Source organism: Porites lutea, chromosome 8 (assembly GCF_958299795.1).
Source record: "Porites lutea chromosome 8, jaPorLute2.1, whole genome shotgun sequence".
NCBI classification, from domain to species: Eukaryota; Metazoa; Cnidaria; class Anthozoa; order Scleractinia; family Poritidae; genus Porites; species Porites lutea.
The window spans coordinates 10,633,069-10,653,068 of NC_133208.1; the positions used below are offsets into that span (position 1 = coordinate 10,633,069).

A 20,000-nucleotide genomic window follows, 5' to 3' on the forward strand; every position below is an offset into this window, starting at 1 on the left:
GCTTTATGTTGCGCTTTGAGAGGCCCGGGGCGACACTTGAAGAAGCTTTGGGTGGGAATGTGCCGCTAGGACCCTGAAACCCTTAGCCTATACCAGAGCTAGTTCAGCTGAATTTTGCTACCCTATACAAGACTAAACTCTCCAAATCCTCCCTATCCTAGACTTTTAGGCAACCAATTGATCAGTTTCCTGGAAAATGATACCCTACCCTAGACCCAAACTCTCTGATTTATATAGCCGATCCCGGAGTAAACTGCTTGAAAACCATACCCTCCACGGCGGAACATGCTCATATAGCCCATATATAGCAGTATTCCCCCCCCCCCGGGTTGAGGGAGTTTTAGTTGGTGCGTGTTTATTAACAGCTTTATAAAATGTTTATAGAACGATGCAGATATCTCATCTATGTCAGTTTTGCTGGTCTTTCGATGATTGAATTCCAATCAATTGCGGCGATCATGCGGCGAGTTCGTTATTGAGAGTGTCTGAACAGAAATGTGAGAAATCGCGCTTCTGTTTACCTGCTGTGTCCTTATTCTTCAAAAATGAGCCCTCCGTCTTATTTACTTTGCTCAAGGAAGGGAGCATGCAATACATTTCTTCCTAAAGGGAAACTCCTACCCCTAGAATTCCTATAGTTTGAAAAAGTTGCTAATTTAATGTATGATGTGAGATCTGTTTCAATGAATATATCGAATTTGTTCTCTAAAATCTCCAGGGTTCACTCTTATAGTACACGTTCGTTACCAGCATATTTACACGAAACAATCTGCACTTAATATTCAAGGAAAGGACTTTTCACGTGTTGGTGTTTATAACTGGAATGAGATACCAATTAATCTTAAAAGCTTACCCAAAAACTCTTTTAATATATCTATTAAAGAAAACTATTCCAAATTCAACTATTCAAGATCGTAAAATACCGCCCGCTCTCGGAACCAACCAGAATTGCAGGATTTGGAGGTTTTCGCCCGCTCGCAAGCTTGGAAAAAAATAATTCATAAAATGTAAAATTAGTTTTAGTTTAGTTTGTAGTTTTTCCTCTTGACATATTGTTCATTTGTTCTTCTCCTTCGGCATCATGTTGTAATTCATGTGTTAATTAGTATAATTAATAATTAACTTAAGTTCAGTTTATTGCTTTCCTCTTTGCATATTACATTTTGCTTTACTTGTTTTCGTTTGTTTGTTTGTTTCTTAATACTCAATAATATGAAGTCTAGCGTACATATTAAGTTGCACAAAGTTTTAATGTTAATGTATATCTTCTGTATTATTAACAGCACATCAAACAAAACAAAAACTGGCAAGAGTCGTTTTTTCCAGTTTTTTGAGGCTCTGTATTATTAAAATGTATATCTATATAAAAAAAAGTTATCTCTGTACAGTCTGGCTTGCCGCGATTAGCTCTGAGCTATCTTCAAGCCAGCCTAATCATTCCTGTTAAAATTGAAGCTGAATAAAGATTATGTGATTTTTCAAACAATATTACTCTGTGCGTACCTTATGTAAAACCAGCAAAACAGATTACTTTCCTTTGTCATTCGATTACAAGCATGAACAGGCACGTTTTGTTACTACTGTGTCTTTGTGTAGCGAATTTTAGTTAGAGAATAATTACTCCGAAGCAAATGTTTGCGGAAAAAAATGTTTTGCGGGAACTTATTTTTTCGGATCGCTGCAAAAATTAGAAACCGCACACGGTATACCAATGCTAAGAAGTCACGTGATTGAGGTTTTCATTTTTCACGTGGGTGTTACAATCAGTTGGTCATGTGGCTGACGATGTCCTGACTGATTTTCGTTGAACTTGGGTCGACAGATCACGTGACCATTGTCATAATAATGATGCGTTACTTGGGTCATTGATGACGTTAGCATAACGCCACTTAATTTAAGGCCGAATGATATCACTCTTAAGTGTTTATTACATTTAGGGCAAACTGTTATCACATTAAGGACTTCAGGGTCATTTATCACATTTAGTCCTTCAGCGTCTGTACAAACGCAACGAAATCGCAGAAGGCTTATCAAGCAACATCTCTGCACGTTCAGCACGCGGTTTTGGTACATTTCTTTGACATCCATAGCACAACCACGACGTGAAACCGAGTTCCTAATGGAGCTTCCTAATAAAAAATAATTTTCTTTTCCGTTTTAGAACTTGGATACGGGACTTAAGAAAAATGAGCTTCAGGGAAATTCACCAACATTTGACAAAATAAACAAGGCTAAATAAACACGATAAAGTTTGAAAAGACGCAAATGCATTTAGTTTACAGTGACGTTTTCCCGACAGTCGTGTTCGTGGTTGCTTAAGTTCCCTAATGATGATAACGACGGCCATGATGATGATGGACTTTATCAGAGTATCAGAGTAACAAGGTTGAAAGGTGTATTCAGAATCGGTTTAAACTGTAAGCATGACGAATCTATTCAAAATTATCTTAAAATTGCAAAGACATCGTGATAATTAACAAATATATTATAAATGAGGATGTATTCGTAAGCTAAAATTCTGGGCAGTGGTTTACAAAACAAATAGTTTGAACGAATGCTGCATAAAACAGTCGTCAGGGAAAATCAATTTTGACGTCAAAAGCTGTCATTGTCAGGTCCCACCTTCCGACAGTAAATATACCTTGGATAGAGATAAAAGAGGTCACATGTACAAGCAGGTTATTATTTCCAAGGTAAAGGACCTTATCCCGCCGAGAAAAGGCTCTCTATATCGGCAACTTTTATTTTAAAAATGGGTGGCGAAAATCGTGCATTATAAAATGAATGTAAAATTTCATCTTTAGTTTAAGGAAAACCGTAGTCACTTACAATGACCAATGTTGATATTTCTGTGCTTAACTGCTTATAGTTACGTATGATTCCAAATATCTTATTAAAATTAAGGATTATATCATGCTGATAAGGTGAGGCTCTTACTATGCTCACAGAAACTCAACTCCTTACTTACCTTCGCAAAGTTGGCCACCAAAACCAGGATGACAAAAACATCGATATCCTTTGTCTGTGAACCCCACTTGACAATTAGAGTTTTTTGGACAAGACGTCTGCGCACAGAAATTCTTGTGCAACAAAGAAGATAAAAATAAGCAAATTAAACAATTCAATTGGAAACAAGCCGAGGCAGCTTCTTATCATCCTTTGAAAATACCAAAGAAGAACTTATTCTTTTCCTTTAATCGTGTTTGCAACAGGTAAAGGTGAAACAAACAACCTAGGTTTTTGCAGTATCTTTTCATGCATTTATTTCTTTGAGCGAGAAACAAGTATTCTGTGTTAACTCCAGTAATACTTTTGATTTTGGCTGACTATTGACACGCTCATTTTGGCCCATTTTCTCTAGTAGAAATCCAAGATGGCAGCCATTTGCTATAATAATGATCAGAATGATAATGATATCATTCGTCACCGAGTCTCGTGAACTTCCTTATTGCAAACTACGACCCCTCACGTATTAATGCCTATCGAATAAAACTGGGAGAATTTTCGTGCCATCTTATTCTGTGTTCCTTTTTTTCGCTCCCTATTAAAAGACAAAAAATTAAATTGTGCTATTTTAATAATGACATGACTATAGGAAAGAACAACTATGTTGTGGAATGAAACAGATTATTTTGAAGAAACATCACGTCACGTATTTTACAGTCCAGGCCTTTGAAAAAGCCTTCAAGACTTCTATGAGAACATTTTGGCCTGAAGGTGGCTACTCAATTAAAGATATTAAAGGGATAATAACCTCACTTCCACGGTAAATGTAATTGTTCTTGATGCGAAGGTCTCCAGGATGTTCCTTGTGCGTTGAATTATTTAATTCACATTTTGTGGCTAGCTGTGATCCGCTGCTGATTTCCACGTTATAACTGACGCAATCGTGTTCCATGAAACATAGTGATCCACAGAAGTCCTCAAGAACATCTTCGATAGTTTGTATTACGTGGTTTATAAGTTGCTTTCCTTCAAAAGCCATTTCACTCCCAAAGTCCAAAACTCGGCAAGAATCTACAAGATAACAAGACAAATGTCTTATCAAAAGGTGCAAGCTACTTGTTACAGTTCTTTTTCCTCGGAGCAATTTCCCGTCCTAACTTTTTGCCCGAATCTCTGGAAGATGCGAGTTCCAGTTATTTCTACCCATTTTCCTCTACCATAGGCACGGGCTGGAAATAGTGCAAAACAAAACATTTTAAGTTTTATGATTGTTATCTATTACCTCTTATCAATCTGGTACGCTTTCCACTGTCGAGCTTGTTAAGACTTTTAAAACGTGTCAGTAATATACACTACACTAACCTCTCCCACGCTATACATTGTTACAGGTCAGGTTGGCCTGGAAAGACGCCGTACAGGGAAGGTTTGGGGGATGAAGGGTCACGCGTAGTTTTAAAAAGCGCCATAAATGCAAATTTGTCTAAAGACTTGACCAGGATTGTAAATCATCTAAAGCTCGTCCAAGCCGCGATAAGGAGATGCAGTGTACCCAGAGGGGAGCTTTCTCAAACTGTGGATGAGGTTAATTCCATACTAGATGTTTTGTGTACGGGCCTCTGGAGCCAGTTTATATATTGCCACCTATGTGCAGCTTTTTCAATTTTTAACAGGAGATGTACAAATATCTCCAAAGAAATTATCACTTTACTAAACTAAAAGGTAAAGAACGTTGGAAAGATTTGCGTCAAATGCTGTTGGAGAAGAGCATGAAGATAGGTTGAATAGCATAGGTTAAGGGTATCAGGGGCGTAGCCAGCCACTTTTTCCATTTAAGCCCGAGTTTTAAAAGTCATGAAGGAGCGGGGGTGTAAGGACATAGTACCAAGCTAAGTAAACGCTTTCTTATAAACAATTACAGCATAGCCTTTTCTTTTTCTTAAAAATGCTGTCAGTATTGAATGCATTTTCAGCAGTGAGTGTAGTCAACGAACGGGCCCTTCCAGTTAAAGAGTATACTGTCATAGGCAGCATCTGGGATTAATATCTCACCGTGAAAAGTCTTTTATTGAATTTTTTGTAAAGAACTCTATTAACTACTTGCGCTCATGTATATCTCTCAAGGTCAATAGACACGTAAGTAGTCTCTGCAGGCCTGGCTTCTGTGCACTAAAACCACAGGTAACCCAGGCTCTGTAATAATACCACAGTACGGTTCCAGTAGAATTACAGTGTTTGTAAGGGGTAAAAACTCGATCCTAAAATTTGTGGGAAATACTTAATAAAGTTCGATGAAACTTACTCTGCAGTTAGTTGTTGTTGTTCTTAATGCTCCAACGAAGTTTCGTGATAGTTTGTTCAAATTCGCTCTCTATACAATAATAATACACAAGGTAGGAGGCACGAGATGCTATCTTGGCCGTCATGCTCCCTTTCCAACACAACTTTTTGCACGAAATTCGAACTCCAACGGTAAAAAAACATGCTAGGATTGTAGAAATAGGATAGCATCAGATAAAGAAACCAATGAAGCTTTCCCAGATAGAGAAACGAATCCCACAGACTTGGACAAACTCGAAGGATATAATCCAAAAAGGCCCAAAAGTCCTTTAAATTTTTTAAGAATTTGTGAGAGTTCGACTTGTAGCAATGTGTCAAAATTAAGAATAAAGAAACATATTCCAACTGGTGGCTAAATTTTGTATATTTTTTAAACTAAGCTTTGAAAAGTGGAGTTTTCCTAGAGTTAAAAAAATTACAAAATGCATGCTATCCTATTTCTACAATCCTAGCATGTTTTTTTACCGTTGGAGTTCGAATTTCGGGCAAAAAGTTGTGTTGGAAAGGGAGCATGGCGGCCAAGATGGCATCTCGTGCCTCCTACCTTGTGTATTATTATTGTATAGGGAGTGAGTCTGAACAAATTATCACGAAACTTTATTGGAGCCGTTAAGGACTTTTCCCCCATACAAATACTGTAATTTTATTGGAACCGTTCCGTGGTACTATCAAAAACTAGAGATCAGCCGTTCTCTTAGTATCGTAGATTGTACGTGTTTTCACCCTTCTCGTAGTGCAAAATCATCTCTGAACTCGCAGTGGACACTGACATGGCGAGGAGAGAAATGAGCAAAGTGGCGACGTAAGGTCTTCACCTGTTTCGCTCAGTGTATCATCAAAGTTATCAAAGAAGAAGAACGCTAGGCGTCCGTTTCAGTTAAATTTATCGTCAAGTACGATTTTACTGAGTGTGAAGTTTGAGTTGTGGCGGCAAAATAGATTTACAAAGCGAGACTAGTTTTTAGATCGATTTTCAAGTAAAGTACAGTGAAGAACCAATCATATGGATTGGTCTGTTCAAAGTTGCGTGTTAAGATCGATCAACACATTCTAAACTTGTTATTTCGTGAAGTTAGTAAAAAACAAACAAAATTAAATCAGCAAAGGTTCAAATGATGAAACCTTCCAAAATTACGAGTTTTGAGCCTAAATGGTTGTAGCAGGTACTCAAAGTAAACCATGTTGAAAAACTACCATGGTGTTCAATGACAGATTTTCATAGTGAAACCTTTGCCAATTTTGCATGTCCATCACCGCGACAAACATTGGTGCCTGTATTATGGGTGCAATTTCACGCCCTGTTAACATGTGATTACAAGTCAGAGCTCATTTGAATCCAGATTTTTGTTACATCTGGGCTTAATGGCCTTAACGCAGCTACGCGTCTGGTTGTATTATTAAATACCTGCCGATATTGGAAGGCCTTTGCGCTCATTATTCGACTATTACTGGATTAACGAAATTTAAATGATCTTCAGCCCCTTTTGATTGTGGACTGGTATCATCCCGTGGTAAGGGAGCATGTGTGGTATGTCAGTGAACCCTTGAGTTATGCCTGTGGGAGATTAAGCAACTTCTGGAAAGCTTTGCCATACCGAACAGGAAGGTTAACCTGAGAGACCTGAAAGCTTTTTGGTTGTGCTTATCATGCACTCGGCTGTTAAAAAATCAATATGGAAACCGAAACCATGAACACCCGCCCTCAGCAAGTCAAGCAGGCTATTTTAAAATTTTGGGCTCAGTGATTCCCTTGGGTCAAACCCTGCGGTAAGCCCAAGGGATGAGGAGTCTGACAAAGCATGAGTCCAATTACCTGAGGGTCTGGCGCTGGAACATGAGAACTTTCCGCAAAATTGGGAAACTTACATATTTAATTCGCTCAAGAAATGAGGGATCGGCAGCTGTGAGTTGAGTATGAATACAGAAAAAAGTAACCACAGAAGAAAATAGCAGTCAAGAAGATCAGCGGCCAAAGCGAATAAAAACTAGTTAGGTCAAAATCTGAAATATTCAAACAGATGTTATTTACTTGGACTTTGGCAAAGCTTTCGACTCCGTCGATCACTCACAGTTCTGCTTCAAAAGTTCAAACGAAATGATATGGATTACTTATAAGTGGAAGATCTCAAATAGTCATTTTGGATGATGCTGCCTCGAAATGGGCCCCAGTTACATCGGCAGTTCCTCAGGATAACCCACTTGGCCCAGTTCTATTTGCTCTCTTTGTTATGATCTGCCAGGTGTTCTACCGGAAGGCAATCAATCCACTGTCTACGCAGACGATACCAAAGTCTTCAGTTCTACGTCGTCTATAGTAAATTGTGAACGACGACAAACTCTAACAAACCTCCATTCGTGGAGTCATTTAATGTCTCTAAATGCAAGGTTCTATGTATAACGCGCGAAAAAAGCCTTTACTTCAAGACTACCTTTTAAGCTCTGAAAAGTTACTGCGCGTGCACGAGGAGAAGGATCTGGGTGTAGTTATTTCGAACAAACTTACCTAGGACTCACATTTACACTTCGGATAACAGCAAAAACAAACAAACTTCTAGGTCTGCCGAGGAGATCATGTCCCATGTTTACTAAAGTGGCAGTAAGAAGGTCCCTGTATTTAGCGATTGTGACGCTCCACCTTTGTTACATTACTCTCATGAAATCTGGCTTCCTACTCAGAAGTCACTAAAAGTTAAGGTTGGGAAAGTTCAGAGACGTAGAGAGATGCCACCAAATGGGTTTTAAGTCTGAAGCCAGGCAATGGCCAGATGTCATATCGGGAGACATTGCTTGCCTTAGATGTGCTGCCTCTTGTTTAAGATAGAAAAATCAAGGATCTCGTTTTCTTTTACAAAGCCGTTTACGGCTATATATTATCATTACTATCATCCACGTACGCGCCTCGGCCAGTATGCGGGCTGTTTTCTTGCTGTCCCGGCCTGTAAGACCTGCACTTTTCAAGCTTTATATTTTGTTCGTATTGTAAAACTGTGGACAACATCTGCAATGTAGCTTTCCCTTGTAGTTTTACCTCTCCTAGCTGTTTTAAATCATTTTTGAAGAATCTTTAAACTTAGCGATAGCTTTCTTATAACGGAAATAAAGGGAGATGTAAAGAATCAACCATAAGAGGAGACAGAAAAAATCTGAGCCCCAGATGGGATTCGAACCCACGACCCTCCTTGTTCTAGATCGGATGCTGCTAACCTCTGAGCTACTGAGGACTCGTTGGCGAGCAAGGGTCATTTTTGTGGGTTGGACTTGCGAACTGAATCTCGCAGTCACACAGTCCATCACAAGCAACACGCCAACGAGTCCTCAGTAGCTCAGAGGTTAGAGCATCCGATCTAGAACACGGAGGGTCGTGGGTTCGAATCCCATCTGGGGCTCAGATTCTTTCTGTCTTCTCTTATGGTTGATTCTTTACATCTCCCTTTATTTCCTTTATAATAACTTTCTTATTTGTTTTATCGAAATATGACGCTTTTCAGGATAGTGACTATAATCAAATTTCTTTTTATTTTCCAAAATTCTTGATACACATCTTCAGCTTCAGTTTCATCAGTTAAACTTTCTGACGTGTGTTAGTGAATAATAATTCAGTTTGGTAGCATACTTTAGATAACATAATTAATTTAATAACTAAAATCATACATTTAAGTGTCTTGGGAAGATCGAGAGTATACATTCCAACCAAGAGACTATAAAGGGGACAGAGAGGGCATCCCCCATATACACCCTATTCCATAGGTAATTCGTCTCGAGTTATTTTTAACACAACAGATCTCAAGGGGGATTAGACAACAGCCAATCACATAGCGCGAATGTGTTCCGCGTGGATGACCCACGCTGAGAGCCACGCGTCCTTCACGAAATGACGCAGAACAAAATGGGGGAAGACGCGGAGAGCGATTTTGCTATTCCTTTTGGCGACGAAAACGACTACAGCGAGATTTCTGCGAAAGCTGTGTCAGCGAAACCGAAATTAAAAAAGAATCGCCCTTCCTCTCTTGCGTAGAGCTAACAGTAGAGCAGGGAAATCCTTAACACACTGAATATTCTCTCAGGATCATTTATAATTTACAGTTTGAAGAGAGCAATTTCTGGTTTGATGTTTATTTTTTTCAGTCTTTATAGCGATTATTCCTACCCACTTACTTTGTCAATTGTAGGCGAACCCTCCTAAAGCTGAATTTCAAGGGACCATATTCAAGCTCAGAAAGAGAAATAAAATTTCGTCGTTGCTTATTTACGTCCTCCATAAAACGCGAAATTAGGCATTTTCACGTCGTAGTCGTGCAAAAACGGGAAAGAAATGAACAAAAAAGTGTGTTGCACGTGCGAAGTTGTTGTTTTGCTAATTAAACCTTTTTTTTTTTTGACGTTCTAGTTGTCGTCCGCGTAGTTGGATCTTAAACTCCCTAAATTGTACAAACGACCGGTTTCAATAGACCGGCGAAATTTCTCATTTTATTAAAGCACTGAGGTTACGACAACTTCGAGTTAAACTGATTTCACGGGTTGTCAAAGAGTCCAGCGATTCCTTTTTCCCAGGTGAGCGCCGACTCATTTCTCTTCAATATTCAGGAATGCTCTCGATCTTTTTACGCTTTCATTGCCTCTCGCCCGACATGTTTTGCACGGCGTTTGGTCACGCGAAACCTCCACGAAACATCCACGCCTCGCGCGAGATAACTTTATCCCGATTCTAAAAATAACTCGAGACGAATTACCTATGGAATATGGTGTATATGGGAGATGTCCTCTCTGTCCCCTTTATAGTCTCTTGATTCCAACATATGACGACCCATTATTAAGAGATAGTGTTTCTTTAATCTTATGCACCACCAGATTTTCGCTGAATATTTTTGATGATACAAAAGTTGGTTTTGAAGCTAATTTTAATAGCTTATTTTTACTAGTTACAAATGTAACATCTATTCTTTCACGAATATTTTCCATTGTTTTGCCAAATACACTGTTATTCATTAGTTTGAAGAAGTCTTTTTCGATTGAATTTTTGGCATTAGTTCTTTTCTGAGTATAGAAATCTATATATGGGTTTAGCCGCGGAAGAAACGGATTGAATTGTAATACTCGATGAATCATTTCTATTTTTAATCTTAAATCAAAGTATAATTGTAAATTTCGATAGTGAAGAACATATTTTTCTTTATTGTTTAATGTTGGAATCAGTTTTTGACCTGTCCAATTGTGATACTATATTCTTGTCTTAATTTGACAGTATGTCTTTGTTCACGTTGATTTTTCAGCAGCAAGTGGGTAGTCATTATGAATATCATGAAATTCTTAAGGATACTCAAGATCAACTTCTAATATTAATCCTTTTTGAACTATCCTCAGTGTATTTTAATAGATTTAATTTTTCAATTTCTTTTTCAGTCATCCGTTTAAATCCACCAGCTGGTAAATATTGGCTCATAGCCCAACCATTAACGTTGTTAGCGTCTAGATACATGATATACTTCAAGGCTTTATTCTTATTACATTTTTTTATGTATTTGTTGTTTGCTTTTCCTTATCGGTTTCCTATATATGAAATACTACCTCCCATTCCCTTTTCAGTGAATTGAAACATGTCTGTTATTAGTTCTAATTTTATATCAGTCATTTTTAACATAGCATCCCAAGCTAGTCCAGGACTTGTAAAATAGTAGCATGGCCTAGTTACTTATATTGCATACAAGTCTTTCTGAAAAGTTCAAAACCATCTGCTAGTGGAAGGATGTCTGACTTTAAATACAAGTCGTGGTATTCTCCCATATTTTTTTAAATTGAATGTATTCCATCCTTTTTTTTGCATGTGCATATTGCTCATCAGATATATGTTCATTGTTTAACATGCTGTAAAACTAAATGTTTGCCCAGCATGAAAGCCATGTATTTCTCCCATATTATTAGGCATAACATTGATATCATGTTGTTTCTCTTCACCTTGTTTATGATTTTTAATTTATAATGTTACCAATCTCTTGCATTATAAAATGTGAATCATACCCCTTAAATTGTGAAAGATAACATGCTAAGTAAGTAAGTCAGTAAGTAAGTAACTTTATTAAAGTGTCATTCGTTATAGTGTTTACCATATCAAAGTCATTTCCCACGTAAAAGGACATCAGATATTTGTGGCTCTTACATACAGTGGGAACTAACGCGGTTGCGCAGTAGTATCAAATTGCAAGATGGCGAATTGTCCAAAGAGAGAATTATGCCCACCAAAACGTTATGCAGAGGAGTAAAATGATCTGAAGCGTTGCAATGCCTGAAAACGGACAAAAACCTTTACGATATAGAGATTGTGCAGGTGGACAAGGAAAGGAAACGATTTAAGAGCCAATGTGTGTAATTTTCGAGAATCGGTTGACAGTCGTGAATTTTTTAATATCTTTATATTTTGCCCAGATAATCACTATAGTACACTTTTTTCAAAAATCACATTAAAATCTGTAACGGCTTTTTATTTTTTCATTAATCGGGCAAAGTTTGAAAAACGCCAAAGCGGCGCTCTTTCGAGTATGAAATTAGCGAAAATTAAGCATTTTCTTCGCGCTCGTACAGAAAAACGGGATTTACCTCTTAATGAAATGAAGTCGCAAAACAAACACAAACTTGTACTTTTAATTCAATAATTATCTTTAGATAAGCTGTTTAAATGTGACTGTGTCGGCCGCAAAAAGAAACCCGATTTCGGCCCTTTTCAAAAATGACAAATTTGACCTAACTTCAGCATCGAAAAAACCCAATTGGTACATCGAATTTCAACATGAGAAAGCAAGTCATATCGTCCGCAAACAGCGTTAATTTGATTTCCTGTTTTTTAACTGATATACCTTTAATCCCTTCATCTTCTCGAATTCTGCAAGCAGGACCTCAGTGGCTAAGATAAATAGCAAAGGTGACAAAGAGTCGCCTTGCCTTACCCCGCACTGAGTATTGAAAAGGAAAGTGGCAAAATCATTGTTTAAGACACAACTAGATATGTTAGTATAAAACGTTTTACTCAACTGCACAAATTGTGTTCCAAAGATGAATTTTTTCAGAGTTTTTAGAAAGAAAGAATGACTTAAAGAGTCAAATGCTTCCTCAAAATCGATTGCCAAAAGTACCCCCGAAGCCTTTGTGTAAATAGCGAATTCAAGTATCTCCTCAATTGTTTGAACTCCACCCCCTATTGATCCTCCCTTAATAAAACTATTTTGGTTCGACTGAATATTAGCTAAGATAGAATCATTTCTAACCTTTTTGCAATAGCCTTTGATGCGATTTTGACATCTACATTGATCAAAGATATTAATAATCGTCTCCGGTTTTAAATAAAACGTCTGTCTTTGTCTTTCTTCTTTAACAACGTAGTCATGGCTTGACTCTATAACTTCGAAAGTTGCGCTTGCTCGTGAGCAGAATTTAGAGCAGTTTAATGCTCTAAATTCTGAAATTAAAATTTGTTGATTGCCTGGGATCTTCATCACATTTAGCTGCGCAACTAATTATTTTTCCCCTAAATCTGGTAATGTTTTCTTTCTACTTCTTGCGTTCTGTTTACTATAAGTTATGTTTTAATAAAGAATTTTATATTTAAGATCCCAAAGGACCCTTGATCTTGGAAAACTCTACCTTCCCGGTCCGTGGGTTATTTGCCCACTTCAATTCAAAACAAACATTAAAAATTGATGTCAATTTTTGATTTTTGGATTTTTTTCCTTCTGGCATAATGGATAAACATGTTTCATAATTTTTTGACCGTTTTCCCCAGTAAACAAAAGTGAAAAAAACAAACACACTGCTTTTATTTTCTACAGTCAGTATTAAAACGATAATGAACCATGGATATCTTAGCTGTTCGCAGGAGAACCGTTTCCACAGTCATCTGTCATCTACAATGACGTGAATTTAGAGGAAAATTAAATGTTGCGATCAATTGTCAATTTTTGTTTTTCGGTGGAAGAATGGATCTCAATAAATTACACTCCAAGTGACAAAAGTACCAAAAGGGGAAGACCCAAGTGCAGAAATGCCCTCAGGAGGGGAGGGGAAGGGGGAAGGGGGAAGGGACTAAAGTGCGAAGGAAGCTGAGGAAGGGACCTTTTACTTGTCTGTTCTACCCTACCTTTCACTGACAGGGTGGGGAGGAAGGGGCCTGGTACTTGTCCGTGATGGTTTCTGGGAACGAGCTTCAGAAAAGAAGCGGGAAGTTCAACATTGGAGATGTTTTGAGCCTAAATAAGGATGACATAAACATTGAGTTCGTGAGAGATCTTGTTGTTACGCAGGGGAAAACACACTCAAATGTCAGTTTGTTTCTACAAGAAGCTGGTGTATCCTGGAAAGAAAGGCTTAATTTCGTGGTCCGTCCCAATTGCTTATTAAAGTATTAAAGGCAGAACCAAACGCAGCAAACACGCGACCAAGTAAAACTTCAGGGCAATGGGTCGGTGGAAAACTCTTGATCAATATTGGTAAAATTGGTACCGAAATATACATTTTTTTTAATGTGGTGGTAACTAAGCGATTTCAGTATGCACCAGAAAGCTGTGCCCCAGTTTTCCCCATCCGATCCGCATTTTTATCCCTTGTGGGCCTTATAAAAAACACTCAATTTGCCAAAAGGTTATCGCCAAAGTCCTTGGATTTTTTCCAGCAATCGACAACAAAACAAAGGAAAAGATATGTGTTAATGTTTAATTTTCGAATTCCGGAGGTAACTTAGATAGATAGATAGATAGATAGTTTATTCTGATTAAAATCGCAGCCAAAAGCTGAATTAGATTAATCGTTACAATAATAAAATCTAATAAAAATATGAGAAAAAATATAAGAAAAATGTACACATATGTAGCTAAAAATTTAATTACAGTTGCTATATATAAATGTGTTCTTAAGTCTCTTCGTCTTAGCCGGAGGGACATTAAAATTCCTCTTTCGTCTTAAATTGGATTCACAATTGTTACGAGGTGGCAAGAGCTAGCTCATGCAGTTTATGGTCTGAGTTACAAGTGATGGAATCAAAAAGCTTAGTTGTGATAGACTGCCTGCGACGAGAGAGCTTCTCTAAGTTGGCTTGATGTAATGCGTCGCTATATGGTACAAACGGAAAAATAATTCGCATGGTGCGCTTCTGTAGCTGTTCTAGCTCTGCGGATAAATATGAGGGAAGCGCGTTGTGAAACAGCGGGCATGCGTATTCCGTTACTGGGCGGATACAGGTCAAATAAAAGATTAGCAGATCTTTGGCGGGAATATTCGCTCTCTTCAGTTGTTTAAGAAAATATAATCGACTCGCTACTTTTTTACTTATTTCAGCAACATGACAGTTCCACCGGAGGTCAGATGATATATTTAGGCCTAACAACTTAACAGTGGACACTACCTCTATTGCTTTCCCATCGATAACAATGGGAGCAAAGTCCGCGGCTGATTTAGCGAACGAAATCCGTAGTTCCTTACACTTCGACTCGTTTAGCTGGATCTCGTTTTGGTTAGACTTAGCGATCAGAACCTCCACATCAGATTGGATACGGCTGTCTTCCTTCTTGTCAACACACTCTGCAATAGTTGTGTCATCCACGTATTTCCACAGTTCCGTGTTACTGGTTTTGATGTCATTAATCATGAGAATAAACAGCCACGGCCCGAGCTTGGTTCCCTGAGGCACCCCTGCCGGTACGTTCCTCCATTCAGACAAGCAATCCTCTCCCAACTTGACCCTCTACGTGCGATCTGTAAGGAAATCGATGATCCAAAACGATACGATACGCCAACCGGCATGTCCAGGGCCAGCAGCTTCCTAGCAAGAAGCGCGTGGTCTATCAAATCGATAGCCTTCCGGTAATCGAATAAGACGAGCCTGACGGTGGATCCTGTACCATCAGTGTGTTTGGTCCAGGAGTGCACCATACTGATTAGCGCATGCGTTGTTGAGGATTCTGGGATAGCCCCAAAATGGTTGTGTCCGATTTTCTTGAGAATTGATGGTCGCAAGTTCTCCGCAACAACAAACTCCTCCGCCACCTTAGAGAGAACGGGCGTTAACGAGATGGGACGCAGGTGTTTATTTACGTCCCTGATTGGTTTCTGCTTTGGGATCGGCACGGTATCAGCAGATTTCCAGGAAGGTAGTAAGCGGCTTTCAACAAAGGAGCAGTTAGTAATATCTGTTACCGTATCAGAGAGGAGATCCTCATTTTCCTTTAGCAACCATGCAGGAATACCGTCGGGTCCGGACGCTTTCCTTGGGTTAATCGACGCTAGCTGAAGGTAAACAACATAAGCAGTAACGGCAAATGGTTGCGCGGTGGAATAGTCTTGTGGCAGATGGAAAGTTTCAGCAGATAACGGTGTAAAGTCTTGCATTGAGGAGAGGAAAGTATCGTTGATCAGATTGGCCAGATCCGACGCGCTGAGAGACTCCTCACTTATGTGCTGTAATGATCTCATTAGCTCGTCCGACTCCCTAACGGCTGATGATATGCCGCTTAGCTTCTTAACGTCTTTCCACCAAGCAGACGGTTTGCACTCCTTAAGCTGGCTAACTTTGGAGTCGTAGTACCGCTGCCTGCAGAACTTGCGCTCACGGTTCACTCGGTTCCGCAGGAATCGAAACATTGGCTGATTATTTTCCGCGAGAGCCCTTTGCCGCCGTCTGATTATGTTTTTCACGGCTGGATTAACCCAGGGCGGGTCTCTAGAGTGGATCGTTTTAGATCGCAAGGGCAGTACACTATCCAGACCATGTTGGATTATTGACTGAAAGGTAGTCACTTTCTCTGCACGGCCGTGTGCGTTGCCAACGAGGGTGTGCGCGTCAACCTCTTGGAGGTAGGTGCGCATAGCCAAGCGATTGCTGGGTTTCAAGTCCCTTGTTTTGATTATTAATCGCGAGTCGAAAAGCTGGGATCTATCCTTTGGCTGTACCTTTACGGACATGTGATCTGATAGACCGTGGGGAGGACGTTGGATGGGGTCCTTGTAGTACTCTTTCAGATTCGTTAAGACAAAGTTGTCATGAATCTTCATACAAAAAGATAACGAAAGGAAAAAAATACAATTTTTACGAATATTTTGACCGAGATCTACAGTGGGCGTGACCACTAGAAATATGAGAGACCTACTGTTAACTTGAAGAATGGGATACACGAGGAAAATCACCTGTAAAATGAAGAGCTGGAACCCTGTACGAAGAAGCTGTTTCTCACTTGGGTCTCTGTGCTTGAATTTTCTCTTGCTTGCTTTTTTGTTGTTGTTTTTTTTACTACAGATTGATCTTCATTGCCTGTCACTTTGTCATAGCGTGCATCAAACTTTCAAGTGTAGAGGAAAATTGTTACAAGATCCGCTTCAAACAAATTCCTCTTAAGGGGAAATCTCTAGGGACGAGGAAGCATTCAAGGAAAGTTTGAGTAGGGGTGTGCCGCCGAGGCCTTCAAACCCTTACCTTGTTTAACACAAAAATCGTTCATTTCGCTACCCTGTTTAGGACAAGACAAGCAATTTCACGAACCTGATTCATTTCGTTTTGCACACAGAATTAAGTAATTTTTTAAACTAATATCATGGAATTAGATTTTTGAAAAAACATTGTTGGTTCCACACATGTAGACCGCTCATCGCCAAACTTCAAACTATTTCCAAGCAATAACCTCTTAAAGGCGCTAAATAGTGAAATCCACAACCTGTTCAGCAGCACATACCTGCCCAGGCCAAGTAAGCCCTGAAAATGAGGGCAGCATGGACAACCACAACAAGTACAAGGACCCTTTCTTCTCCCTCCCGTCGCTTCCCCCTTCCCTCCCCTCCCCTCCTAGGCACTTCTGCACTTAGGTCCTCCCCTCTAGGTTCTTTTGTCACTTGGACTGTGATCAATTGATCAATTCTTCCACCGAAAACCAAAAATTGAAAATTGATCGCAACATTCAATTTTGAATTTTCTTCCAACTTCACGTCATTGTAGCTGACAGATGACTCGAAAACGGTTTTCGCGCTAATAACTAAAATATCAATCGATTGATTCGTCGTTTTAATATTGACTGTAGAAAATAGGAGCTGTTTATTTATTTATTTATTTATTTGTTTATTTATTTTTCATTTTGATCACAGGGTAGAACGGGAAAAAAGTTATGAAACATTCATCCATTATGCAGGAAGAAAAAAAATAGGAAAATCAAAAATTGACACCGATTTTCAGTTTTTGTTTTGAGTTGAAAATGAAATGGACGAATGACCCACGGACCCTTCCTCCACGCCTTCTTGTTTCCTCGATTCCATTTATATGCATTGTAATGGCGGATGGTCGGTTCTTCTTGCCAGAATAATATCTACATTTTCGACCTCTTCTAGGATACCACTACAACCGAAAGCGCTCATCCTCTCTTGCTACAACTAATTAACCGAAAAGTCCAAACGGCGTTGTATTGTTGCGTCAGTTTTTGTCTCCATCCACTGGATTTCTTAGCCGCCAAATATCAATCAAGTCGAAATAAAGTTGAACACAAGTCCTCGATTTTTCCACAAGATTTCTTTTACTTGAGGTTTTCTTCCACTTCCATCCAAATCAGCATCGAGAATAACATGAAAGTCACCTCCAGTGATCACCTGACAGTTTTCCTCTAGTTCTAATTCATCGAGTTGTCTTTGAATTCTTCAAAAAGAGCACTGATTTAAAACTTTTAACAAAACAAACCTCCCCTGTCCATCTTTTTGGCATTCTTTGACCTCATAATCGGACTTGTCCTTCACAAGAATTCATTTTGCCCCTACTATGTTCTGACTCGTGACTAAAGAACACATAATAATTCCATTATTCTCAACTCCTGGAGTACCGCAGGTCTCTTGCAAAAAGATAGTATCTGATTTCTTTTCCGTTAGCAATTGAATTAAAAAATGCTTTTCTCTTTTCAAAGAAACGAATCCCCCGAACATTTAAAGATAGAATTTTAAAATCTGTATTACACGTCATGAACAATACGACAGAGTGAATAACACCAGATTGAAAAGGCGGTACAATAATCATATAACTGCACAATTTGCATACAATCTCAAGCCGTTGGTGTCCCACATGTCCCTCACCTAAGTACCACGCGCAGATGATATAAAATATTCTACAAACGCAAACAGGAAAAACGTTAGAACTAGGAGACATATTTAGATGAATAAAAAAGTAGCCAGCAAAATTTTTTCCTTTTAACTTTCTGGCATTGGACATAACCTTTTCTCGTTAAGAATATTTCAAAAAAACGTGCAATTATTTGTCGAGGTTTTCCATCGGAAGAAACACGCTTTTCAAGACGATGGACCCTTTGAAATTCGATTTGGTCTGCATCTTTCATACCAATCTCTGTTTTAAATACAACCAAAACCTTCCTCGCGTTCTCCTCTGTACCCGCTTCTTCTTTAATTTCTCGTCCATGAGCTGATTAATTTCGCTATCATTCAGCTTGTCAAAATTCCTCCTTGAAAGACTATCGCAAAAATCAATCCGGCCGTCTTACAGTAGCCTGAATTTCATCTGATTACTTCAAGTCGTTATTACTCCCTGATCAGCTGCTGACAGGAGAAAACGACTCGAAGCAATCGGTTGAAATTCAGGCTAGTCTTACAGCTCTTCTGTTTTACTTTTGAAGGACTTGAAACAGTTGAAACAATCCACCTTTGCCTGTAAATTACTCACTTTTTCGTCGACCGCTTTTACATACCGTTCCAATTTTTCCAACACTTGTTCTATTTTCGGGATAACCGCCCCCGCCATATTCCGTATAGTTAACACTTCGTCGGGATTCACACAGTTCAGAATCTGAGAGCGAAGCGTCGTGTCTTAATTTTTTGTCATCTGGAGAAAGACTATCATCAGTAGAAGACGTTTAAGGGCGTTTCCTGAATTTTCGTTTGAAAATTTCGGCCATACAAAGTTGCCAAGAAGGGAGCAAAATCACACACGTCTTCTCCGACATCTTGCCTGACCCATACAGTGAAACCATCCAGTAAGACTCAAATTGTTAATTTCTCTTGAAAGCATAGACATTTCATGGTGGAAGTAAGTACGGGAATTAAGGAAAAAAGTAAATTTTTTGGGCCAGCTGATGCGTTTAACGAATTAGTGAGTTGGTTAATTAAAAATAGCTATTTTGATTTCTGTGTGATTGGCGGGGGGTTTTTCAAGAGGATGTTTTCAAGGCCGCCTCTAAATGCTACGCTTGGGCTAGACTGTGGATTTGCTGAGTTCTTGTACCGGGGCCTATCCCCGTCTTTCAAAGCTCATGATCTCCCTCAAATTGAAAGGGGTTTGCATCTATCTGGGATTCATGTTGTTGCACAGACACAGGGATATTATCTGGTATACATTTGGGGTAGCCTGGTTAAATTCCAGGGGGGTGGGGTGGTTCTAAAGACTATGATTTGTGCTAGACTGTGGATTTGCTGAGTTTTTGTACCGCGGCCTATCACTGTCTATCAAAGCTCAGTGTCTCCCTCAAATTGAGGAGTGTTTGGGTCTAGCTGGGAGTCATGTTGTTGCAAAGACACAGGGATGTCATCTGGTATGAATTTGGTGTAGCCTGGTTAAATTCCAGGGGGTGGGGTTGTTTTAAAGATTGATGTGTTTTCGCACGGTTTTGCAGTTTTTTTGTGCTGTTTGTATGCAAGCAATGATCCACTCTGTTGATAATGTTCCAAGTCAGCAAGCAGTTAAATTGGTGGTTGTAGAACCT

General features: G+C 39.1%; 3 protein-coding genes across 3 annotated transcripts in view; all 3 read right to left on the reverse strand.

Moving 5' to 3' along the window:
• LOC140945180 (uncharacterized) overlaps positions 1–4,022 on the reverse strand; it is a 34,117-nt gene extending 30,095 nt beyond the window's left edge. Inside the window, exons 1-2 of the mRNA XM_073394235.1 lie at positions 3,755–4,022; positions 2,969–3,080 (exon numbers count right to left, since the gene is read on the reverse strand). Coding sequence (XP_073250336.1) covers positions 2,969–3,080; positions 3,755–3,985 — 343 coding nt within the window. The 5' untranslated portion in view covers positions 3,986–4,022. The remainder of the gene's footprint in view (positions 1–2,968; positions 3,081–3,754) is intronic.
• A 10,223-nt stretch (positions 4,023–14,245) lies between these two features.
• Positions 14,246–14,911, reverse strand: LOC140945181 (uncharacterized). Its single transcript, XM_073394236.1, has one exon. It carries the CDS (start codon positions 14,909–14,911, stop codon positions 14,246–14,248), a length of 666 nt encoding a protein of 221 aa, XP_073250337.1.
• On the reverse strand, positions 14,908–19,042 carry LOC140945182 (uncharacterized). Its single transcript, XM_073394237.1, has 3 exons — positions 18,990–19,042; positions 17,821–17,935; positions 14,908–16,308 (listed from the first exon to the last, which is right to left on the reverse strand). The coding sequence occupies exons 1-3, from the start codon at positions 19,040–19,042 to the stop codon at positions 14,908–14,910; spliced, it is 1,569 nt and encodes a 522-aa protein (XP_073250338.1).
• Positions 19,043–20,000: the final 958 nt, after the last annotated feature.

Coding starts and splice junctions, on each gene's coding strand:
- LOC140945181 (XM_073394236.1), bottom strand. CDS start 14,911: ATGATTAATGACATCAAAACCAGTAACACGGAACTGTGGAAATACGTG.
- LOC140945182 (XM_073394237.1), bottom strand. CDS start 19,042: ATGGCGGGGGCGGTTATCCCGAAAATAGAACAAGTGTTGGAAAAATTG. Junction 17,936..18,989: donor GTGTTGGAAAAATTGGAACG/GTATGTAAAAGC, acceptor CTCTTTTTGAAG/AATTCAAAGACAACTCGATG. Junction 16,309..17,820: donor GAAGTGGAAGAAAACCTCAA/GTAAAAGAAATC, acceptor TTTTGTATGAAG/ATTCATGACAACTTTGTCTT.